The 24,212-nt window shown below is 54.6% G+C and overlaps 9 protein-coding genes across 9 annotated transcripts; 5 read left to right on the forward strand and 4 right to left on the reverse strand.

The window, feature by feature from the left end:
- Positions 1-291: 291 nt before the first annotated feature.
- Positions 292-1,569, reverse strand: CLAFUR5_00120 (uncharacterized protein; the record flags this gene model as incomplete). Its single annotated transcript, XM_047899268.1, has 1 exon — positions 292-1,569. One exon carries the CDS (start codon positions 1,567-1,569, stop codon positions 292-294), a length of 1,278 nt encoding a protein of 425 aa, XP_047756851.1.
- A 132-nt stretch (positions 1,570-1,701) lies between these two features.
- Positions 1,702-3,036, reverse strand: CLAFUR5_00121 (uncharacterized protein; the record flags this gene model as incomplete). The annotated part of the gene is made up of 1 exon (XM_047899269.1): positions 1,702-3,036. The coding sequence occupies one exon, from the start codon at positions 3,034-3,036 to the stop codon at positions 1,702-1,704; it is 1,335 nt and encodes a 444-aa protein (XP_047756850.1).
- A 1,735-nt stretch (positions 3,037-4,771) lies between these two features.
- On the forward strand, positions 4,772-5,169 carry CLAFUR5_00122 (Cytochrome c oxidase assembly protein COX19; the record flags this gene model as incomplete). The annotated part of the gene is made up of 2 exons (XM_047899270.1): positions 4,772-4,974; positions 5,034-5,169. The coding sequence occupies 2 exons, from the start codon at positions 4,772-4,774 to the stop codon at positions 5,167-5,169; spliced, it is 339 nt and encodes a 112-aa protein (XP_047756853.1).
- Positions 5,170-7,154: 1,985 nt separating this feature from the next.
- On the reverse strand, positions 7,155-8,998 carry CLAFUR5_00123 (uncharacterized protein; the record flags this gene model as incomplete). The annotated part of the gene is made up of 2 exons (XM_047899271.1): positions 7,155-8,779; positions 8,986-8,998. 2 exons carry the CDS (start codon positions 8,996-8,998, stop codon positions 7,155-7,157), a joined length of 1,638 nt encoding a protein of 545 aa, XP_047756852.1.
- Positions 8,999-10,520: 1,522 nt separating this feature from the next.
- On the forward strand, positions 10,521-10,874 carry CLAFUR5_00124 (uncharacterized protein; the record flags this gene model as incomplete). Its single annotated transcript, XM_047899272.1, has 1 exon — positions 10,521-10,874. One exon carries the CDS (start codon positions 10,521-10,523, stop codon positions 10,872-10,874), a length of 354 nt encoding a protein of 117 aa, XP_047756847.1.
- Positions 10,875-12,115: 1,241 nt separating this feature from the next.
- Positions 12,116-14,297, forward strand: CLAFUR5_00125 (uncharacterized protein; the record flags this gene model as incomplete). Its single annotated transcript, XM_047899273.1, has 5 exons — positions 12,116-12,344; positions 12,737-12,857; positions 13,417-13,481; positions 13,666-13,751; positions 14,145-14,297. 5 exons carry the CDS (start codon positions 12,116-12,118, stop codon positions 14,295-14,297), a joined length of 654 nt encoding a protein of 217 aa, XP_047756846.1.
- Positions 14,298-16,000: 1,703 nt separating this feature from the next.
- Positions 16,001-18,492, forward strand: CLAFUR5_20116 (uncharacterized protein; the record flags this gene model as incomplete). Its single annotated transcript, XM_059462953.1, has 2 exons — positions 16,001-16,435; positions 16,504-18,492. 2 exons carry the CDS (start codon positions 16,001-16,003, stop codon positions 18,490-18,492), a joined length of 2,424 nt encoding a protein of 807 aa, XP_059318846.1.
- A 2,584-nt stretch (positions 18,493-21,076) lies between these two features.
- On the forward strand, positions 21,077-21,661 carry CLAFUR5_00126 (uncharacterized protein; the record flags this gene model as incomplete). The annotated part of the gene is made up of 3 exons (XM_047899274.1): positions 21,077-21,152; positions 21,208-21,470; positions 21,527-21,661. 3 exons carry the CDS (start codon positions 21,077-21,079, stop codon positions 21,659-21,661), a joined length of 474 nt encoding a protein of 157 aa, XP_047756849.1.
- A 792-nt stretch (positions 21,662-22,453) lies between these two features.
- CLAFUR5_00127 (uncharacterized protein) lies at positions 22,454-24,115 on the reverse strand (the record flags this gene model as incomplete). Its single annotated transcript, XM_047899275.1, has 2 exons — positions 22,454-22,551; positions 22,666-24,115. 2 exons carry the CDS (start codon positions 24,113-24,115, stop codon positions 22,454-22,456), a joined length of 1,548 nt encoding a protein of 515 aa, XP_047756848.1.
- Positions 24,116-24,212: the final 97 nt, after the last annotated feature.

The following is a 24,212-nucleotide window of genomic DNA, read 5'->3' on the forward strand; positions in this document are numbered from 1 at the left end:
GATGGTGTACTTGAAGTAGGCGGAGTCGATGCCATTATAGGGCGGTGACTGTAGATCCGAGAGTTGGTATGTGTGAGGAAGCGTCGAGATGTGGTGGTAGAAGAGGAGGCGTGTGATGTATGTTGTGTTTGCTGTGCTGGAGGAAGGTAGGCGGAGAGCGCAAGAAGGGAAGTTGTAAGCATCACAGGCTCGGGTCAGCCTACCCCCGCCCCACTTCCATTCACTTGATGGCCACTAGTGCGTCAAGCCCAGCGCTGAAGAAGAATACACTAGTCCGGCTGCTTATTCGTATTACAGTCCATGCTCCAGATTGAGGCTTAGGAAGGGCTGCGCATCCATTTTATTCCCGTCAGGCATAGAGTCAAACCGCTCCTCGCCCTGGCCCGGCACCAAAAACGTTACTTGCGACCATCCAGCCGTGTCGCTTATGCTGGATTGCTGACACAAACCCCACAAACGTAACTTCTGCAGTCGGGCCATGCCATGCGGTATCTTGAAAAGTGCAGTGTAGATGTCACCTTTACCAAGCATCAACATCCCAGCAAGACCGAATATCTCCAGCGTCGGAGCACAAGCGTTCGGGATTCGCTCGAGCACACTGCTATTCATATTAAAATTGTAGAATGAGAGCTTGCGTAAGTAGCTCACGTTGGGACTGAGGAAGACTTGGTCGCATAATTTGCAACTTCCCGCGGCGATTTCGCTCACGTCTGGCACCCGTGCCAGCCCTAGCTCGAATTGCCGAAGTGTGTCTGCTGTCTCCACGACAGCAGTGACGATACGCCAGTGCTCTACTGTCCATACTGTCTGGAGGTCTGCCTCATTGCTCGGCCATACCTCGTAGGCGAAGCGACGCAAGCCGTGAGTGACGCGCTCAAGGGCTGCGCCTTGCTCGAATTGATCAGCTTTCAGTACGTAGCGATCTGTAAGTAGTAGGCCATCTACATTGCAACCTGCCCTGAGTGCTACGTCAAGGATCTCCTTGACGAGCTGTGGACGGCAGCGCGAAACCTGGTCCCAGACGGAGTCCTCGCCTTGTATGTCGATCACGACCGAGCAAGTCGAATGTTTTGCCACCTGCGCCATGACGGAAGCCATGATGTCCCAGCAACTTGTACGGACACCCTCGACGCCACAGGCATGCTGGCTGTACTGAGCCTCTCCGTGATGAAGGATCGCATTAGACTCTGCCTTGAGGAACGAGGTGTCTATAGGCGGTGCTAGGGATACTCCAAACCGGGTTTCGTAAGCACTAAGTGAGAAGGCGACAGTTCTCACCCGGGAAGCGAGACGCGGTGTCGACATGATGTCATGGACTCGAAGTGGGCGGGCTGGATCTAGTATGAAGCACCCGAGTCGGGTAATGTGCTCTTTCGCCCATGTGTCGAGAGTTGCCGCTTCGAATGTCTTGCACACTAGGCGCAAGGCAGTCAGAGTCTCCGGTGTGCTGGAGCCTATGACGCGTTGTAGCATCTCAGTGGGTAGATCGAGGATGCAAGTGCGTTTCTTGTCCGGGTGGGTGAGGCTGAAGTCGCGCGAGGTGAATAATTTCAATGGAAAGGATCGCATGTGCACGGGCTTTTGTGGGCATATCCGCTTAGTGTCAATGCATCCGATCGCTAGTGCTATTCTCAGTCATCCTCACATATTCACTCACATTCATGCGTGAGTGAAGACTGATCGAGAGTATTTTCATCGCGGTTAGGCCGGGTAGTATTCAATCTCGTGCTTGACAGCCTGCCCAAGGAACGTGCGTGCATCGACAGACTTCATAACCCCCATCTCCTTCCACAGCGTTGCCACCTGATCAGTAGGCTTCTTCCACCGAATCGCACTCCAGCCCTCACGTGCAAAGGCAGTAGCTTCGCCCGGGCGCCGGTAGACGCTGTGCACCAATAGGGTTCGCAATCTGGGCATATCATGCAGTAGCCGAAAGACATTACCTCGGACATCATCCTCCCCGAGAAGGCCGATGTACATCACTTCAATTGTGTGCAGAGTGTTGGTGCAGCTCATGAGCAATTTTTGAAAGGTGCGCGCCTTGAGGTTGACAGCGTCTAGTCGAAGTATCCGTAGCGACTTGAGGGTGGTGAAGCCTGCGAAACTTTGTGCAAAAAGGTCGGGCATTGCCTCTCCATAATCCACGTTTCTCGAGGTAGACTGGTTCATGATCTGGAGGTAGTGGAGCTTCTGTGCCTTCTCGAGGACCTGTGCCATGATGCGGAGATGGTTCTGGGTCCAGGTTGATAGTAGAGCATCTTCATCACCCGGTCTGAGCAGATACGAGAGATACTCTATTCCACTAGTGACACTCTGGAGGGCAGATCCTTGTTCGAAATGAGCAGCCTGCAGGGGGAACGAGTCGCAAATGATCAGGTGAGTCATAGCACAGCCTTCGCGAAGCGAGACGTCGATCATGTCCTTGACCAGCTGTGGTCGACATCTCGAGATCTTGCGGGAGTTGACGTCCTCGCACTGCGTGTCGACACCCAGGGAACAGTTCTCGAGCGCCGCGGCTATACGAATACACTCAAGGATGAGGGTCTCGGCTTTGGGGGGAAGGCCTTCGAACTCGCAAGCGTGGGCGTCGTATTGCTCCACCTCATAGTTGTCCTCGAAGATGCCTAGAGCATGCTCGTGAGTTTGACCGCCTTCAGGTGCCAGGGCCGCTCTGCGCCGAAAGTACAGAGGTGAGGTTGTGAAAGAGTCCCAAACCGATAGCGTGAACACGACTCCGCGCACAGGATGTTCTGGGCAGAAGACATGGTCAGTTGTGCTCGAGTATTGAGCAGGTGACGTCCTAGCACTTACTTTCACTCTCTTCAACCGCACCGGATCCAACATGAAGCACTCGAGTCGCGAGACGTATTCTTTCGCCCACATGTCACGCGTAGCCGCTTCAATCTCTCTGCAGGTGAGTCGTAGGGTGACGATTGTTTCGCCACCACACCTCCCAGCGATGTGCTGCAGGAGCTCAGTCGGCAGATCCAGGATGTAAGCGCGCGGTTTCTGCTCTGTCGCGGCGCTCAGGCCCATGGTGGCGGGCAAATGTTTCGCTAGGATGTGAACGGGTGTGATGATGTGCAGCGTAATTTTGCTTGTTCGCCGTGGTGTGAGCGCCTGAGCAATTGCGAAAGGTGGCTTATGTCAAGTTTTTGTTGTCGGGTCGCGAACGTCGAGGTTGTGGTGTTTGGTGGATGAAGGCAAGTGCGCCTCACGAGCGAGATATATCGGGACATGGAACCAGGTCCGTGCGGAATTTCTCCCCCAGCCGCTCGTTCACTTGCTCCATGCTCACGGGCACCGTGGACACTCACCCCACTGCCCTCTCGACATGCCAATCGGCCAGGACCAGAACTCCCCTCTCCACTCGGATCGCCAGCCAACACCTGAGACCGCCGCTGTGTGCTTGCATCTACTACCAGCTCTTGTACAGATTCCAAGCTCAATAGCTCTCTCGAGCGAAGTGAGCGTCTCTCATGCAAGTTGACGTGTGAACGAAGACAACTCCATTCATTCTCCAGCGTTTTCCAGTAGGATTTTGACCTTGTAGTTGAAATCAGCGTTGGCGGCTCTGTTTGTGACGCTCGGAGAGCTGCATTTGAGAAGCCAGTTGCGGAGTCTCTCGGCGCGGGCGAGGGTACAGGATGATAGCGTGCCGCCCTGTCCCAGTATTATGAGGATGGTGATGGATCTTGTTGTAGGAGTCGCTTGAGATTCCGAGGGCTTGGCTCGTTGCAGGGACTGCAACTGTCACTCATCGAGCTTGTTCAGGAATGACACGATGAGACTGAAGTCAGAGCCCCTGATCCCGACTTCCAGGTTGACGATGTTGATGAGGACGTCTCAGTACTCGGTGCGAACTGCTTTCGAGACACTGAGTAAAGGGGTGCCACCTATGATGGGTCCATAATGCTTTGGGTCCACCACTGCGGCATGCTCAGCTGCCAGGAGCCATATATATGGCCCCTCAGCTCTGGTGGAAGTTCTAGAAACGGAGAGACGTATTGCCAGTCTCAGGAATACGATCATGTAGCGCGACTGTGGGCTGCACATATTCGCCATTGATATCTTCGCTCGCAGTCATGTTCCGTGCTCGTTGTGCCGGATGCACTGACAATGCCAGCTCGTCCTGTATCTCAAGAAGCCCAACGCCGTGGCCATGCTTCTCAGACTATTCCCGTGACACGGCCAATGGTCCCTGCACAGGTTCATAGCTCTTTCTCATGCCCTGCTCAGGGGTCATCTTCTATACTCCAGCGTCGCCGTCTTGGACACAGGCTCTCGAAACTCGACATATTTCGTCAAGTCGCTACCAAGCAAACCCACCTATCACTCCACGAAGCAATCCCTGCAGCTCGCGTTTTCCGCTCTGTAGTCGTACAAACACCTCGCTTCACACCCAAGCACGAAAGGCAGACGCCCCCAGCAGGGGACATGATGCATGTCGGTTGCGGCTCTGACGCTCCAGACGCGTGAAGCGAGAGGTTGGTCTCAGCGTTCACGTCGTCCACAGGCATCATGGTGCACTTGGGACCCATCAGTGCGGTAGCAGAAACGTGAGCGAAGATGGCATCGTGTCCGTTGCATCGGGGTTCTTCTGCCTGCTGCGGACATCTGCTAGCCCAACACCTTCCGCGACGAATCAGCGCCGACTTCCAGCATTTGGTTTTGCGCGCCGCTGACGTTGCGCTTGTCATCGAGATTGCGCTGCACTTCATCTTCATACCGTCGGTGTTGTCGTGCAGAGACGGAGTGAGGCGAGGATAAGATGTCGACGTTTGGATCGCCTGGTGGGAGGAACGCTTTCTCGAAGCCCATACCGCCGGAACGAGGCAGTTTCCCGCTGGATCATGAGGCTGAATGCCAGCCGATCATGAAGGACTATCTCCAGTGCTTGAGGAGCCATCGCGGTGTGAACGAGGATGCGTGCAGGCAGTTGAGCAAGAACTACTTACAGTGTCGTATGGAGAGGTATGCTATGATACTGCACTTACCACTTTGTCCACCACGTACTAACATGATCGCGCCAGGAACCTCATGGCCCCCGACTCGATGAAGAACCTCGGCTTCCAGGAAGCACCAGACGCAGCAAAAACCACAGAGGCAAAAACCAACAGCTGGAAAGAAGGTCCCGATGCGACCAAGAATGGGAAAGAGACGAAGTGAAAGCCGAGAAACCCACAATACATCCATCCCCAAGCCAGCACGGCCAACAACACCTCCACACATCAACAACCCCCAACGCGAGACATGAACCAACACCAACACAACGCACCCCAGCCTTACAGCTCCAGCTAGCCCCAGCCACGGCACCAGAGCGCAACCCCATACCCGCCCGATCGTGCCAGGAATGGAGTCCCACCAACCAGGCACGAGGTGCCCAGCGCTCCATTGACGTATTCCAAATCGATGCGCCAACCCATCTCGTCGGCGCAAGTGCACTGCCCGAAAGCAGAAACTCTCAACGAGAGCCCCAAGTCACCGCCAGCGTCCTCGTATCGACAACGCCATCAACCCGGCGCCTGGGTTCTGGCGTAAGGAATGGGAGCATGACAGACAAGCAGCAAAGCCCAGCGACAGCTGTCTCGTGCCACAGTATCATGGCACTCGCTGGAAAGGTGGAAAGGGCGGTGTAGGAACGTGGAACGACACCTAAACCCCGCTACAATGAGGCAAGAGAGACATGAGCGGCACAGTAGCATTGAAGATGAAGCTATCATGTACCCTCTCCACCTTACCCTACCTCACCGCCCTCACCGCCCTCACACCTCACACCTCACACCTCATCATCATCGTCGTCAACATGGCATCGGCATAACCACCCCTAAGCCGACGCAAGGGGAGCCCACACCGAAACCTCCACACTCCCAAGCGACAGGTCTGACAACCGCCACAACCACCCCACCCGGCACTCTGGTTGAAATTCTCCTAGAACACTGCAGGAACCACTTTTAGGGTTACAACTTACACATCAGTCTCTCGGTCAACTTCGCTCTGCTTCCGACGACATCATCGGTGCCGAACATGTCTACGAATGTGATGTAGCTTTGATGCTGAAGTTGGGCTTGGGCTTGGGCGTTTGAGACAACAATTCCTGGAATGTCGGTTTTTCTTTTGTGGAGATGCTCGAGGTTTCAGGTGGCATGTTCTATTCGAACCAGAGGCAAGTCATGTCTTGAATGGAGAGTGACAAGGAAGGGGCGACAGTATCATGACCTAAGATCAAATTTCAAAAACGTCAATTATCTCATAAAAAAGAGTCCTCAATCTGACCAAGTCACAGCTATCTCCGAGAAACCATATGCCATCCATGTGCCAAGGCTAATCATCTAAAAAGCATACCTCGCATCCAGCACGCAGTATCGCCCTCGCCCTCGCCATCGCAATTGTAGTGGTAGTGGTGGTTGTGGTGGTGTTCGTAGTAGTTCTTCCGTCCATGGTTACATCGGTAAATCCATTCATCCAGCTCATGCATGTCCTCCCGTCAGTCAATCAATGATGTCTTGAAGTCTTGCAAAGCCAAAAGTTTGGTACCACCATGCACAAATCTCTCATCCACATCGTCGCAGAAAAGATCGCATCGCATCGCACCCAGTAAAAGCATGTAAATCAGAGAGCAGCCGAAGCCAAAAGCAGGAGGATTGTCGTGTCGCTCCGTGAAAGATCCCCATCACACCAGTACATTCCCGTCCATTCCATTCCCAATGCATCATCCCTCACTCCAGTGTAGATGCAACGAGAGTCCTGATGATGCCGAAAGCAGTAAGCCAAAAAGCAGGAACATATGGTGGTATCATTGGTGTCGCATCGCAGTAAATCAGTCAAAAGCATGCCATGTCCCAACCCAACGCCGAGTGTACTGGTGTGTCGTAAATGTCAAAGCTCCCAAGATGATGTGATGGTCTAGACAGGAGGTGAGTCGTGTCTTTGTTCGTCAAAGATGGTGTAATGTGTGGCCGTGTCAGTCTGATACCCACTACGTCGCAAGCTGAATCAGACAATGCCCGGTACTCGGTAAGGTGTGCCACAAGGGATGGTGACTGACACGTCTATTCCGGGATAGTGTCTGGAATCGTGCTTGTGCTCGAGGTGGGTCTGTGGAACCCAACTAGGTCTGGAGAGGAGAAGTAAGACGGTCTGTTAATGCGGCCCTACTGCATTTCCATGCCGTGGTACTCGTCCTCTTCCTTGAAATCGTTGAAGTTGAACTGCTGGTGGGACATGCCGCTGGACATGCCACTGCCACCAGGCTGGAATCTTGGGCTAACTGGCGGAATCGATTGGCCATTGGGCGCATGTGCATCACCGACAGGCTCGCCAGCGATGTTGGTGTATCCTGGTACACGTAGTCCAGAGCCAGGAGCGCGAGAGTAACCCGAGAAACCACCCACTGGCTGATGCTTGGTGAGCACCTCGATGATCTCAGATCGCATGCGCTTCTCCTCCTCGGTGTGCTCGCCGAAGGGCCACGCGCCACCGAGCTGTGACACAAGTTGCTTGAGCTGCTCTTCCTCACGAAGCTTCTGATGCACGAACCACATCATGTCGCGAGTCCAAGCCACAGATCCGTTCAGAATGTCGCCCTTGTTTGGACCCTTGTCCTTCTCCTCCATGGGGAGTCCCTGCGTGATTGTGCCGGCTCCGGAGGTGGAGCGACGGTGTCCATTGGCGCCAAGCAAGGAAGGATTAGGCGGCGACATGCTTGCGTTTGCGATTGACGGTGAGAGTGGCGCGTTGGTCTGTAGATGCTTGCGCACCTTCTCATCCTCAAGTCTGTGTTGCGGAACGAGCGTACCGAGATCGTGGATGCGCTCATTGATGTTGTCGCGCCGACGTCGCTCGACCATGTTGTGAGACTCACGGCGCCGACGTCGCTTCGCTTCTTGTGTGTTGAATGGCGGGCCGCCGCTTACACCTGGCTCCATCTTGGTAGGAAGCGACGACGCTACTTTGTGGTGGTGTGTGTTGGTCTTCAAGACCTCTGATATCTGAGGGTGATGAACTGCTTGACCGTTTGGCGAGGGGAACGGCGATGAAGCGTCCCAGCTGTGTGCACTTGGTGTGGTAGTCTCCCAGCCAATATTGCTGTGCTGTCGGTGTTGAATTGGTTGCATGCCTGGGTGGTAGTCGTCGCCGATGGTGAGGTGGTTCATGCCGGGCGTGTTTGGTGTTGCAGGTGATCTTGAGTCTGACACCTTCCTGTCCATGTGCTGCAGGTGCGGTGGCATGGCATGTGACGGGACACTGTGACCGCCGAACTGCTGCGGTTGTTGACCCGCTACCGGCCTGAACTGGCTGTAGTTGAACTCGCTCGTGAACGGCGACTGTATTGGACCGCCATCGGGTGTGTGTGAGAACACGCTTCCGCTCTGTGCGCCCATTTGCTGGTGCATGTAGTTCTGCATGCCGTTGTTGAAGTCGAAGGTGTTGCCTTGCTGGTCTATCTGCAGATCGGCAAGCTCGTCGTCGGCGATAGAAGCATTACCGAGATTGAAGCTTGACGACATATAGCCGTTGCCATTGGTGAGGTTTGCGGGGTTCACGTTCATGTTGCCGGAGTTGCTCATGTGGTTCTGTCCTTGGTATTGCATGTATTGGTTGGAGTCAAAGCTGAAGTCGTTGGGCTCTGGTTTGATAAATGGCGACGTGGCTGAGGCCATGTCGCTGTTGTCCTCAAAGTCGTCTAAGCCGAACTCGAGAGGAGAATCTCGCTTATTTGAGGCTGCTTCCTTGCCCTGGCTTTCAAAGGGAGGAAATGTGGTCAAGTTGTCTCTGGCTGCGGACGCACATGTCAGCAACAGAACGTCTGCAGATGGCAGCTCCCGGAACGTGACGGGTGTAGGGACGCGAGCGGTATATGCGAAGATGTCTGCCATGGCTATGCATGTTTGCCCAAGATTCGTTGAGCCGGAGCGTGCAGGCGGCAGCCGTCGAGAAAGGGAGGGTGCAGGAGGAATAAGTAGGAGGGAGTCGGATACTCACAGGATACAGGCATTCCTTGATTTCGTAGCTCAAGCAATCATGTCACTGCTATCAACAGCTGTGGTGCTTCTCCTCTTCTGTATTACACGCAACGTGAGGGTGTCGTGGCGGTCGTATGTGTCTGTGGTACTCTACGGGCTTATTGCAAGGCCGCGCTTTTGCTGACAGGACAAGCTGCGTTTGCCTGGCACAGTGATAGGACCAAACAAGCGAGGCTGGTCCAATCGTGTTCGTTCGTCGGCGTGTACAGCAGTACAGCTAGCTCGTGGCAGGCTATGACGTGCCGATGTCGCGGAGGAGTGGTGGTTCGGAGTGTGAGTGGAAGAAGTCTGGAGGGAATGGGAGTCAGCCTCTTCTTCCAATGCGAGCCAATATCAAATAGTCGGCTAGCTGCATGTGCATGAAATTTCCAGCCGTGCGTGCTTCCCGAAACAGGTATGCGCAGATAGGCATTCATGCGACGCCAAGCACGGAGACTTGTGAGTCAATGAGACATTGGCCACGCTGCAATGCTTCGATGGAAGGTGTTGACGTCGGACGTGCTTCCCTGAACGGATGCGCCGATGCCGGTAGAGGAAGTAGTACGCTTGGGAAGGCAGCAAGAGAAGGGCAAGACTCACCGGAATGGTCGTTTGAGGACGAGGTCTGTGGCTAGCTGCAGTGTTGAGGGAGATGATGGTGTCGAGTGGTCTATCTTTCACGTGCTGGCGGGAGGGTGCTTGTATAGCTGCTGTCGATCGGCAGGCGGTCAGAGATGGCCAGCTGCTTCGCTTGTAGGTTTGGAGGAGCTGGGTTGGTGCTGCTTGGGTGTCGCGACTGGCGACTGGCGACTGGTGGGTGAGTGGCTCTGTTGCGACTGGCGTCTGGCGTCTGGCGTCCCTGCGGCGCTTGACGACGGCTCTGGCGCACAAAGGAGAGCAGGCTTGATATGGCAGCGATTGTGGGGCTGTCTCCAGAGGATGTGCGACGTGGAGTAGCAGTAGTAGCAGTCTGTTACTCAGATGGCTAGTTCTAATGGCGGGGAGATCTGAGTCTCGGAGGTGGGTGCCGACGAGTGCTGTCTGTGCGTGTGCGACCGCGCTGTCAATCGCTTGCAGACAGCGGATTGTGTGTGTGTGTGTGTGTGTGTGTGTGTGTGTGTGTGTGTGTGTGTGTGTGTGTGTGTGTGTGTGTGTGTGTGTGTTGCAATTGTTGTGTGGTCTGCACAGGAGGTTTCAGACGGCCGGACAAACAAGTGTCAAAGAAGGGAGGCAGCACGGTGGCTATTCGGAGGCCGGTGAGACTGTGGTTCAGCGGAGGCTCTTGGGATCCAGAAGGCGAGATATGCAGGGCGGTGAAAGCGTGCGCCGAAGTGGGATGCTTTCGGAGTGGAACTTTGGGGTAGCTCCGGTGCTTGGTGGTGCCAGTCAGATACACCCGTGGACCCTATGCTGGTGCTGGGCAATTCGTCGTGCGTGAGAGGCTGTGTCGATGTAGCAGAGTCGACGGTACGGTAGCGATGACGGTGGATTGTGTCGAGCCGGCAGATGGTCACAATGGGCTTCCTGGCTATATCGGACGATTGCGATTGCTTGGCTGCGCTTGCTCAGCGTATGATTGACGGAGCGCGGCTGCGGCGGACCTGGATTACCACGACGGGTGATATTGGGTTCAGATGGATCGAGGGTTTGCAGCTATGCAGTGAGAACACGGTGAGCGCGGCGGCTGATGATTGGGATTTGGGAATCGGGACCTTTGTGATGACGCAAGAAAGTCCGAAGTTCGAGTCGTCTTTGAACGGAGCGAGAATGCGTGCTATGCAACATCGAAATCGAACGCGAGGCGAGGCGAGCAGCAGAGCCGCTTCCTTTGTACTCGTGTCTACGGATACTCGCGCCAAGGCAACATGACCATGACCCGCCCCCGATGGGATCATGGGAGGCGAGTGCTCCTTGGTCTCATATCGGCCGCGCACCATCATGACAGGGTGACTCATGTAGTCTACCCTCCCTCACGCTCGCTATCTCTTTGAGCCAGGCCGCTGGAATCTGTGGCCGTGATGGAGCAACCCTCACTGCTACAGTCCTGGGCATAGTTTTTACAACCCCTGTATTTACGCTAACCCCTTCCGGCTATCCATGTCCATCTCAGAGGGTGTTGCTACCTTCAATCTCACTATTAAGAATGGGCCAAGCTCACACCTGAGGACATACAACGTATATGCAAGAGTATGCGAGAACGCTGCGAGGCAGTAATAGCCAACAATGGAGGACACACCAGGTGGTGAGCTACGCCAAGCAGTGGATACATCCTTGCTAATGAGGAAAGGTGAAAGAACAGGGGTTGTAAAAACTATGCGCAGGACTGTAGCCTGGCCCCGTTGCCCTGCCGCGGAGGGAGTGCGGCGGCTTGTAGACTTTCGCATGTGGCACGAGCGGACAGCTTCAGCCACAGACCAGAATATCTGCTCTGTCGGTTGAGACATACATTGACAGCTTCTGTGCTTCACCACTGACCACCAAGCTCGAGCACACGACGACCTGTTAGCCGCATTCTTGGTTGCAGCGGTGAATCTCAAACCGCCCTCACCGATCTGGCTATTGCACGTCTGTCTCTCATCCAACGCCAGAGGCTTTGACGTCGCTTCATCACACGCCACTGCGTCTTGAAGTCGCCGTCACTGGACATCCGTCGCTGCAGCACGCTGCGCCCTCTGAAGTTTGAGATCGAGTTGCGCGGCGATCGCTGCACGCAATCTTCGCGTCCTGCCGCGCCGGCGCAGTGTGCAGCAGTGAGAACAGTTGGTACCGGCGGTGGAACCACACACCCGCCGTACCTTCCTTGCAACACACCTCCCAAAGGAACACACTCTCTCCAACAAAAGTAGCTGTGCACTGTAGCCACTTGGCTGGAAAGAGCTCTCTGGCTGCTCCTGCCATAGCCCACGCCTAGCTATACCATCGCACCCTCCCCATCGGCTCGCACGGCAGGATCAACCACCGAGCAGGACACGCGTGCATCCAATAGGCAGCACAATTGCTGCTCTCACCCATACAAACCCTCGCGACCACCCTAGCACCGCCGCGAAGCTATCGCTCGACCTCAAACGCGCTACCAACACACACACAAAGAACGCACCCTCGGCGCGACCATGGCATCGTCGTCCTTCAGAGACAGCATGAACAGCTTGGGCTGGTCACGCCGCAACGAGCAGCCGGCCAACACGAATCCACCAAATCCGATCATGGGCACATTGTCGAAGCTTAATCCCTTCGGGGGCGAGGGCTATGGCATCAGGCTGCCGACGACAGAAGGGGAAGCTCCGGGAGCACCTCTACCGCAGCCCACAAGACGGCAAGAAGAGGAAGGGTGGTTTGCGCGTAAGTCTCTACCTGCATACACGATTCCGCAGCGGTTGTGTCTCGGCACGAGCTGGTTTCCTGTTTCTTGGACATGTTCGCATCATGCATACGAAAGCCGTGGGGGCGCATGGGCATTGTCTGTCACAAAGAACATGCAGCCAGGTCTCGGCTTGAAGCCGGCCATGCGAGAGCTGCAAAGCATTGCAGCGTGCATCAACTCTACGACTGCAGCCTGTCTTCGTGACTATGTGGAGTTCCTGCATCACAAAGGCGTGCATGGGACTTGCAGCTTTCGTCCTTGACTCTGCTTTGCAACCAACCACTTCCTTAGGACCCTCTGCCTAGCCAAAGCCTAGCTACAGGCCTTCGGATCACTTCAACCGAGACACTGCTAACAGCTGCCTCTACAGTAAGTCGCTGGGATCGCATCCTCGTTTTTGGTGGCCTCAACATCGCGGCCATTGCCTTGTTCGTCGTTTGCTTCACGCTTCTGCCTATTCTGAGCCTGCGGCCGCGCAAGTTCGCAATCCTGTACGTATCATTCCCTTCTCTGGCTCTCCTCCACCTCCACCACCTCTGTTTCGTCGCTTGGAGATCACAAACCCTGTCCGCCTGAGCTCCAAACCTTGTTCGTTGCCCCAAGCAGAAAGATGGTGTGTCGCTCTTTCGTATTGCGCGCAATCACGACGGTGCAACTATTTCATCACCATTGCCATCGTTGACGCGTCGAATCACCGTTCGCAATCGGAGCCATGCACTACTATGCAGCGACCTGGTCGCCCGCGGCCACTTATGCAGTGGATGCGCCCGCCTGACCACAAGCTTAGTGCGGTCCGGGGTGCTTGCAGCAGGTGTGCGACAGACGCCAGACGTCCTCCTGCAGCCGCCCGCTGCAAACGGCATCGACCTCGTGTCGATCTCCTGCAATACTGCCATCGCCTGCCATGCTTTCACCCCAGTCGTATTGACTATATCACGCAGCTTGCATTTCACCCGAGCAGTATCCCCACCATGAACGACTTGCCTCACTATCGAGCGCTTTTCGTGATGCGTTCATATTTAACAAGATGTAGCGCTAACAGCTGGTCAGATGGTCGATGGCGTCGGCGCTCTTCCTGGGCTCATGGGCGGTCATGATGGGGCCACTGGTCTACGGTAAGCAGCCTCCTACCTTTTTGATCCTTTGACCACCTTCTTTCTCGCGTGCGCCTGATTGCGCCGAGCACTCACGACGCCTCTTTGCGGAGCGTGGCCTGGCAGGTCACTATCGTCTCGCATAGCTGCAGCCGAGCTCTAGGGCGCTACCTCCTCCAGGCACTTTACTGATCTCGCACTACAGTACGGCATCTGGTTTCTCAAGAGCGGGTACCGTTTACGGCAACCTACTTCGGCAGCATCGCGCTGACGTTGTACTTTGCCGTCGGAGTAAGTACACCCTCTCGCACATCCTCTTCCTCATCATCACGAACAAAAGTCTCGGAGCTCTGCGAAGTCCGTTGCCACTACACCACCTTCCTCGACAATATCTTTGTTTGGACGCAGCGTCGATCATGCGCTCGCGTCGCACTCTTGTCCCTGCTACCCTAGCCAAACACCAGCCGAACCCTGCATCTTCCCGCACACCCTATCTGGACTGCATGCTCCAGATTGGCCTGCCCTATCTCACTGCCACCCTTCCACACTCCATGACTCTTGATACATTGATGCGATATTGGCCAACCGCCGTTGCCGCTTGATGTCACCCTACATGATCCAAGACTCGCACCTCGAATCTACCGGCCTTAACGTACGCCTTTGCTGACCTACTTCTTCTGACAGCTTCGGAGCACTATCCTCACACTCTTCTCATCGATAGTGCAGATCGTCGCCCTGGTGTGGTACCTTGTCAGCTACTTCCCCATGGGCTCACAAGGTCTACGCTTCGCAGCCAGCTTCGGCGGCAACAGGATCGCCGCTTGGATGCGCGATTAAGGCGAACGATGGACAGACAGCTCTTTTGTAGCGTACGTATTCATGAGCGGTACAGTTCTGCACTCGATATCAACTCGTCTGGAAAGCTACCCTAACAATCTAGCTGTGCTGAGCTCTTGTTTACGCTCTGTTTGTATTATACGAGTTGATGTGCACACACTGACGGGCAAGGCTGACCACTCAGAGCTCGAAAACAGGTTTCGGTTCGTGCAGTATGTTCTGGACCGCCACCCGCGTGATCACACATGGGCGCTTAGATTACGGCCAGATTACTGACGCTCTTCGCAGTTGTTGTGCGAATCTTGTGACGGGGAAAGCATAGTGTAGGTGCATATGACAAGATCATCTGTTCATTCACTTGCCAAAGAGCGGTGAGAGAAATTGCGAGTCGGAGAATAAAGATTAAAGTATTTGATGAAACGGAAAACCCCCACGCTTTTGGATTTGAGGATGATGTAGGTGTTCTATGGGAGAGTTTTCTAGCTCTCACACTCCTCCTGAGCTCTCGAAATGCTCAGCCACAAGCCACATGTACCTATCCATTTTCCAACCAAACTTCCAAACGTGATCTATGCTGACAATTTCGCGAAGGGTTTCGAGGCTGAATATGCGTAGTAGGTAGCTAGCTGTGCATGAACGCTCCTGGTCTATGGTCAGACGGATTCGCCTTGTCCGGGACAGGACAAGGTCCTGATTTGTGCATGATGTGGTGGTGGCCGCGGAGGTGAGTTTCGAGATGGGAAGAGTTCTATGTTCGTTTCGAGAGGGTACTGACTGTGCGTGGCGGTACGTGTGGTAGGGCTGTAGATGGAAGTCAAGGAACCTCGGGACTCGAGCAAGAGGGGGTGGAGGAGTGCGAGGTAGGTTGTGATTGATGCTTTGAAAGCAGCGAAGAGGGATGGGTTGGTAGGTAGGTGGTGTGGAGGGATTGGGGGGCGAGTACTGATTGTCGACAGTCTGGTGTTGGAACGCTATGGTGTGACGAAGTCGGTTCAGACGAGAGCAATGCTGTCACCCTGTAACTCGTCGGACAGCGTTATGGGCTCGCAGCGCCTTCATTGTGACGGTTGGAGACAGCTTGTCGCTGCTTTAACGTTCGTCGGCGCTTTGCGAAGCTGACAGCACTGCTGGTAGGTTGATCCAAGGTCTCCCGTGATGGCGCTTGATTGATGTCGATGCTGCACGCTTCTGGGTTCATGGCCCTCTACTGTAGCGCCGGTGTGCCGGTGATATCAAGGTATGCAACTCTGCTGCGCGGGGCATCGATTAATGTGCAAAGGGCGAGCGCGGTACTGCAAGGTCAAGGTCGACTGCTTCCTAGAGATGGACCACTGTTCAGACATCACGCACAGACGCTCGACCACCACATGCAGGTGGCACTTTTCATATCGCCTTGACACCTTGACAAGTCGTAATACTGGTACCAGGATCACAGTCATGTCACTTGCTACGGCTGGTCTGGGCTTCGCCGCTAGAGACCTTGCGTCACATCTCAATGGTGACACCGTTTGCATGTGATGACCTACAACTCGAAGTGAACAAACAGAGAAGTGGGTCGCGCCGCAAACGCGCTGTAAGATACAGTTTCACTTTGTGCGCCCTCCAAAACTGCTACGTCGACTCACGACCACCACCACTTGGTCAACCACCACCACTTGGTCAACCACCACTACTTGGTCAACCACCACCTCGAACAATACGACATGGAGGACTCCGATGCCCATGTCATCGCGCCCAATGACGACTGCAATCGCGACTGTGCCGATTGTGTTGCCCAATTCACCGGCGCAAAGCTGTGCATGTACCCACTCGCGGCTGTTCGACAGCAGATGGGCATATCCGACTCCGTGGCTCGAAAGCGAGCGGAAGAACTCGCATCAGCTGCAAAGGCAAACCAAAGCTACCTCATGGACAAGCTTGCACAACATGGCAATGCCATCGCCTCAAAGTGGAGAAAGATGAACAGGAATAAACGCGAAGCAACCATACTCCAAGCTCAACCAACTCTCTACCCACACAAATACATCGAGTCTCGCGTGACATACCAGGTTGATGGTAGTGAGGCTGAGATCCGCGGATTCATCGACAGGACAGAACCCGAAAAGTACCACAACGCTTTTTTGCTGCCATATCTGAATGTGGAGACGCTCAAGCACGATCCGATGCGACTTCTCTGCTTGTTGAAGTTTCGCACCCACACTCTGAGCTCGAAGACTGGGTCGCCTTCGATTCCTATCAGATGAAGAATTTGTTCGACGCCGGCTGTCTTCTGCTCAAGTATAACGACAACTGTATCATCCTTCACGGCGAGCGATATGGTGAGCTTGTACCATACGATCGCAAAAAGGCACACTACCAGGACATCATTGGCTATACTCGCGGCATCTTCATCTTGGAGGCTCAATCTGTACTACTGCAGTTCCTGCGTAACACGACCGATATCCTGGTGACAGCTGAGTCCCAGAATCGAGGCGATGAGAGACTCACGGCTCTTGTCATGTCTGACTCTAAAGCTTCTGGCGAGGTCGAGTGCTGGTCACCGTTCGGCAATGGAGCATTCTCTTCAGTGCCGCGCTTCGCTCCCGAACATCTTCTGAGGAATGCAAAGGCACAATTGGCGGCAGCAGAAGATCACCTGAGATTCATGCAGACTGACCCGGCATACCTGCAACACTGGGTCCAACAGCAGCGACGCCTTGGCTACTACTCCAATCTCGGTATCGACAAGACATGGGACTACATAACCTCTGACATCATGGTCTACCCCGTCCAGCATGTGCGCAAGCTACGCTGGGTGGTTGGCGAACTGGAGAATATCCTCGACGTCTACAAGCGCTTTCGAGATCAGATCCATATTGGCTCGCCGCTGCCGAAGAAGTTCGATCGCGCGATGTCGGCTCTCGAATTTCTGTGCATCAACTTGTACCAGGTCGAGCGCAAAGAACTTACGAAGCAGCTTCGTAAGACTCCTGGCTTCCAAGAAGACTACGATTACACCAAGAAGGATGCCAATGGCCAATCTGGGTCGACCCTTCGATGGATTCACGGCTACGATAGTGTCGACGGAGCATACTTTCGATTGAAGCCACTACATTTCGCCCTCTTGAAGCTTACCAACAACCCGGAAGATAACGACAGCATAGCTCCATCATGGCTGATGAGCTTCATCGACGATCATCTAGCCAATGGAGACAGCAAGGAACACGCCAAGATTGATCAAACCCTCTACGATCATCTTGCCCGTATGACATGCTACTTCGAACTCGTCAGTGCTGTTCGACTGCATCGTCCGTGCCCACGGGCCATGTCATATGACAGCATTACCGCAGAAGAGATGGAACGTCCAGTGTGGAAGCTTTGGCGGAAGCCAACCGGCAACATGACTGATCTGGAGACTCGCGAGCTTGCGGGTCTGCTACGTGGCTTCTGCAAGACTCCATGGCCGAGCGGAAAGCGAGACCAAGCATGGAGTCATAGTGCATCGGGCGTACGCGACGGCTTACAAGCATTCTGGGCAACAGCTCGAAGAGTCGCTCGTCGTGAGGTCACTGGTATCGGCTTCGATGAGGTTGACGTTGGAGAGTATGTCGAACTATTCTCTGCGGATCAAGCGGATGAGCATCGAGCTGAACTCAGCGCCGAGATTGCAGCAGCCGAGAAAGTCATCGCCACGACGCAAGCTCAGGAATCTGACGGCCAGAAGAGCGCTACAGCACCGCAGTCGAGCTGGGGCGACGGAAAGAGCAACAAGTTTGAACCAGTGCTCGAGAAGGTGAAGGCAAAGACTCGTCCAGACGGTAGTGCTAGCCCTTCGGACGCTGCTGTAGATGATCTGGCCAACCTTCGAATCGTGGATGAGCCGGCCACGCCGCGCATCGCTGTCAACGCAGAGTCGATGCGGATCTTTGCCCGCATGTTCCCAGTTAGTGTTGAGGATGTCTTCAAGGGTCTAGTGAAGTGGCAACAGGTCGTCACGGCCATGGCCGATGCCGGATTCTCCGCTACTCATACTGGCGGCTCAGCAGTACACTTCGACCCAACCGTTGATCTTGCGGCTGCAGGCTCTATCGTGTTCCACAAGCCGCATCCAGATCCAAACGTGGATCCGATCATGCTTCAGACAATGGGCAAGCGCATGAGAAAGTGGTTTGGGTGGGATGGAGATAGCTTTGTGGAGAGAGCTAGGCAGACATGACAGAGGCCGGAGAGGAGAGGGGCAAGTGAGACAGAATGAGAGGGAGACCCGCTGCGACGCGCTAATGAGAAGTAGGTGGACTTCCAGCGATAATCTTTCGCTCGACTGCGCGATGGCGGTGTTTCAATATCGCGGTCGTGTAGGTAGTATCTGTCCATTCGGGGACGCCGGACCACTCCCAGATGGTATGAGCTCCTGGATCACAGCGGAGTGGCGAAACTGGACATGATCTCCATGTCAATGTACAATGGCATGCAGCTCCTTGAGCCTCAACCGCGAGCTAAATAACATGCTTGGTCACTAACAACCAGCTTCTGTCCTTTCCGCAACCGGGACCGAGACGCTGGCGAAGTTCGGACGCTGCAGTGAACAACCGTCCCCAGCATGTAGACATGGTCGGTGATATTTGGTTCTTTTCCCGACCTTGAGCTTTGCTTCCTTCGTTGCCGATCGCTCGGCAGCTACAGGGTGTTTCGTGCATGTGTGGATAGTGTCTTTGGTGCTAACTCACTGTATAGCCAGTCGACAGTACAGAACAGGCGAAAGAAGGGGGTTTCCGTTGGATTTTAGCGAATGAGACAACTCCAGCGATCAACGCCACGACTGACACTATCCACGTATGCAGTTGACACCCTGTAGAAGAGTGTAAGGTACACCATCATGATCTCAGCATAGCGTCTGTCCGTAGGAATGAGGCCATCAAGGGCACCATGATGTTGAGAGACGCCCGGAAACTCCGGAAGTCAAGCTGGGATCGTGCATAATTCCTGAGAGTGTTGGATAGTGCCCCCAACAGACATGGACGGTGGCACTAACGCCTCGTGCACATCGCCACGCTCTGTACACTCCTTCAGCCGTTCGTCAAGCCTGAGCAGGATCCTTCATGCTGAACCATACGGAGCGCTCGCCTGTAGCGGCAACATCCACATCCATCCGGTGCCTTGCCGATCTCAACGTGGCTGACTGTCGCAGGATGCGGCTCCCCGAGCTTAGAAGGCGACGATGCAATAATTTGTGTTACAAAGGAGCTAGTTCTGCATAAGTGATCAGTTTTATGCTGGGCAAGACCTATGCACAAGTTTGCGACGACGACAGCAAGGTCAATTAGTGCTTATACCAGACCAAAACTGGCAGCCCCGTTCGCCAGATCTCGCTCTGTCGTGTCGCTTTTGTTGCACGTCGAGCCCGTACGTATAAGACCCAAGAGAAGGGCGTACTTTTGTGCATAAAGTTTTGGTCATCACTCATGCAAAACTAGCTCCTTTGTTGAGCGAAGGGTAGCTTGGAGGGCATGCGTAAGTGAACGAGGCGAGCTTGCGAGCCGGAGTGAATGCAGCATGTCCGTAAAGCTCCCGTAGCGAGAATAACAATCAGACTCTGTCACCTTCGAAGCGCTGCGAACGGGAAGGTAAAGGGATAGAAGGGGAAGGGGAAGGGGAAGATCCGTGCTCAGTAGGGGTGGGTCTTAGGATAAAGGCTATCGCTAGCAAATTCGAGCTATCGTCTAATTGGCTAAAAAAAGAACTTACAGCTATTTAATTGGCTCGCTTCTTAGCCCCGGCGCGGTGAGACCCCCTTCGAGCACGTAAGAAACAATGCATATACACGTTGCGACGACATGCGGCATCGCGACGACAGCGGACAACTGCTTCCTCGAGCTGCGGGTGCTACCCTTCGCCCATTTCAAAAATGTGCTGTTGGCGGTTGTAAACCCCCAAGAGTAAGCGCAGCGGTGTGAAGCTCTATTGACTAGCCCGGCCTTCGAGGAGGGCGTGAAACACACGCCCGACTTACTATCCGAGTTTAGCCAACAGTAAACTCTACGACACACTAGCATAGTCTTAAATACGAGTTCGCCAACAGGCACAGCTCGGTAGGTCACGTGTTTATAGCAGCTTGAATTAGTCATTCCCAAACTTGAATTTAGCCAATCAGAAGAGGCGCCAAGACTCGTCCGGGGCTGGTGATAGAGCTCCACTCCCTCGCTGACGCCACTACCTTCGTGCTCGCAAGCTCGCACTACGGTGGATGGCTAGCGCTCGGTCGCTACGCTTAAAAATGATATAAGGACGGAGGCCTTTCAATATATCATTTTATAGGCAAAGGAGCGAACGTTGCCAGCACGTGTGAAGTCAAGGATCGGCAAGGAAGTCTTGGCAGCGCGTGGGGAGTCTTGGCGATGTACCGCTCTCCCCGTGAAGCCCGAAGCTTCGCGTCAATTGCACGTCTTTGCTGCAACGACATCATGTTTTTGAAGGAAGTCTTGTCCATCGACTATGTTATGCATACGCCGTCGTGACTTCTCTGAGAGCTCAGACACCAAGCAGCATGATCATTCATCTCGCTTGCCCAACAGACAGGATCAGGCCAAGCGCATCATAGCGCTGTGTTGGTCGTACTAACTAAACCTTAGAAGTGTGCAGTAGTTCACGGCGGCCGGCCATGCCTTGCCATCAATAGGCATGCTTCTTTGCCCGGGACTTGGAGGGCTAATCCAGCCTCTGGCGCGGCTGCCTTTCTGGATATATTGATGATCTGATTACCCGGCTTCCTGGGAGGCATCGCGAGCCGGTACGCATGAAGCATGAAGCCAGCGTTGAAGCAGAAAGGCATCACTGAGAAACGGAGAGCGCAGAATCGAGCTGCTCAGCGGGCTTATCGTTAGTATTGCTGCTTGTGTATGTTGATGTGGGTCTTTTCTGACGTTCTCTGTAGGTAACAGGCAGCAAGAATGTACCAGTTCACGGCGGGGTTCAGAGACAAAGGCCGAGTCTCTTGCCGTCGATTGTTCCTCCTGTCTTCAGACTTCACACATGAGCTGCGGCCCGCCATCTGTCAATGACTGGCAGAACTCACTGCCTACTCCGGGAAGCGATGGTGCCATGAGCCTCGTACCACGGACACAAGTCACACCACTCCATTGGAACACTATACCGGAGCCGACACAATTGGATTGCAACTGGCTATCACTGGGTGAAGTAAGACGACTTGAAGTTGAAGTTACACGATCAACACAAGCTGATCTTGTACCTAGCCATACCAAAGCCCCAACGCCCTGCACAACACACTCTCCTTCAAAGACCCCGATACCAGCTTTGATCATGTGTGGCGCAGGCCGCGCTCGTACTCCCTCAAGACAGCTCTACATCTAGCCGCAGAGAAAGGCTAATCCCAGTCCGTGGAGGAAGTCCTGCAGACCAGTGAAGCCAACATTGATGCAGCTGATGCCGAAGGCAACACAGCACTTCACTTATCAGCTCGTGGTGGCCATCTGTCAGTGAGCCAGATCCTTATACAACATGGTGCTACGATCACAGCTCGGAATAGTTCAGGCTATACGCCCTTGCATTGTGCGGTTGAGACATACTCACACGCTGTCGTGAGGCTGTTGATAGAGCGGGGCGTTGATGTTAATTTGACGGTTGGGCATTCGAATTTTCAGCTGCAATGATACCATAGTGTAACACTTCTCTTCATGCAGATGATGAAGACACATGTCAAGGCTCTCTGTGAATCTCTGTAAATTCCATCACTCCGCACGAGTTGCCAAGTTCCTTATGTCCCATCATCAGGTCAGCGCACTGATATCCATCTCGAGAGACACGAAGCGCTCGTCAGTAGCGAAAGCCATCACAGAGCCTTGAAAGAGAAAGTAAGAACCAAGACGATGAGTAGACCAGGGAACAGCGCCAATAGCGCATTATGCATTGCCACATCACGCCAGAACGCCATCACCTAATGTACAGCCTCCCATCCTTGGGGAACTTTTGATGCAGACAGTCATTCATGCATGCTCGGCCGTCATAGTCGCACAGTAGTCATCTTCAACCTTCGCTTCATGGCACGCCACAGGGAACAAGGAAGCCCGTGCTCCGCAGCTTGCCAGGCCTGATGCGCTCGACAATAGGGGTTCTCAACAACACTTAGTCATCAAAGCTCTGTTTCTTTCCACTGCAAAAAGTTAGTCATGCTCATGTAGCTCGTGGGTCGTTACTTCCCTGAAATCTCCGAAACCTCCGCGGTTAGTAGATCCACCACCACGGCCACCGCGAGGAGCACCTACACAGAAGGGTGTTAGCCATACTCAAACTTCACGTGGCAACCGCGACTAAGCTGGGGATGCCGCGCGCATGTGTCAGACAGATGATGCCTCTGCCTTTCGGAATCACTCACCACGCCCCCTACCACCTCCACGGTCGCCAAATCCTCCACGCCCACGTCCGCCTCTCCCACCCCTGTCACCGAATCCGCCTCGGGACCCTCCACGACCTCCACCGCGGCCTCCGCCGAAGCCGCCATCCTCACGGGGTGGTCTGGGAGTGCTGTAGTCCAGACGGATCGCGCGACCGGCGATGTCGACGCCAGCAAGGTTCTCCATGGCAGACTTGGCCTCCTCGATGGAGCTGAACTCGACGTATCCGAAACCCTTTGGTGCGCCAGTCTCACGGTCGGTTGGAAGACGGACACCATTGACAGAGCCGTACTCCTGGAAGACCTCGGTGACCATGTCCTGGGTGGCATCAAAGCTAATGTTGCCAACGAAGAGAGTGGCGGAAGGTTGGCTCTCCTTGTCGCCGTATTGTTGACGACGGTCGTTGCTGCGCTGCTGTGGGGTCTGGCCGTTGTTGTTCTGGGTGCGTGGGGTGCCTAGGTCGACACGGATGTTACGTCCATCGAGCTCAGCACCGTTCTTTGCCTCGAGTGCCTTGGCGGCATCGTCGGCGCTCTCAAACTCGACGTAACCGTAGCCCTTGCTGCGGCCACTGTCACGGTCAGTGATGACACGGACAGCTTGGATGGCACCGAACTCCTCGAACTCGCGGGTGAGCCACTCCTCGTCAACGCTCCAGCTGAGGTTGCCGACGAAGAGGTTGCCGGTGGCGGCAGGGTCCTCAGTCTTGGTCTTCTTGGATGTCTCCTCTTGCTCGGCCTCAGCCTTGCGCTTCTTGCTCTCGACTGGCTTTGGCTTCTCTTCCTCGGACTCATCATCGTCGCTCGATTCGTCGGAGTCGTCAGAGTCATCGGCCTCAGCGCCGGCCTTGGTAGCTGGTTTCTCATCATCAGAGTCGGAGCTGTCATCATCATCCTCCTCTTCGTCAGACGACTCGGCCTTGGCCTTGCCGTTGGTCTTGGGGGCGGCAGCAGCCTTCTTTGATGCTGGCTCGTCGTCGGACTCGTCGGAGTCATCGGAATCGTCGCTGTCGGAGTCGTCCTTTGCTGGTGCCTTGGCAGTGCCGTTTACTTTTGCGGCTGGCTTAGCCTCCTCCTCGCTCTCGCTGTCATCAGATGAGTCGTCAGAGTCGTCCTTGGCAGCAGCCTTCTTCGCGACGCCGTTGGCCTTCTTCGGCGCTGGCTTGGTCTCCTCCTCGCTATCAGAGCTGGCGGAGCTGGCGCTGGTGTCCTCGTCATCGTCGTCGCTGGATGATGGAGTCGGTGCCTTCTTCTTGCTCTTCTTCTCGACCGCCTTGGCAGTCTTCTTTGCAGTCTCCTTTGAGGATGACTTGGCCTCCTTTGCAGGCTTGGTGACGCGCCCGGCCGACACCTTCTCGGACTTGCTGGCCTTGGCCGCCTTCACAGGCGCCGCAGCGACAGCCTTCTTGCTGGTGCTCTTGTCCTTAGCCATTGCTAAAGTGCTGGATGTCTATGATAAGGGTCTGCCACAGGAGTCAGTATAATGTCAAGCGACAATATGTAGAAGCCGTGCAATGCCGGCGTGAAGT

This window comes from Fulvia fulva, chromosome 1, assembly GCF_020509005.1.
Source record: "Fulvia fulva chromosome 1, complete sequence".
Taxonomy (NCBI): domain Eukaryota; kingdom Fungi; phylum Ascomycota; class Dothideomycetes; order Mycosphaerellales; family Mycosphaerellaceae; genus Fulvia; species Fulvia fulva.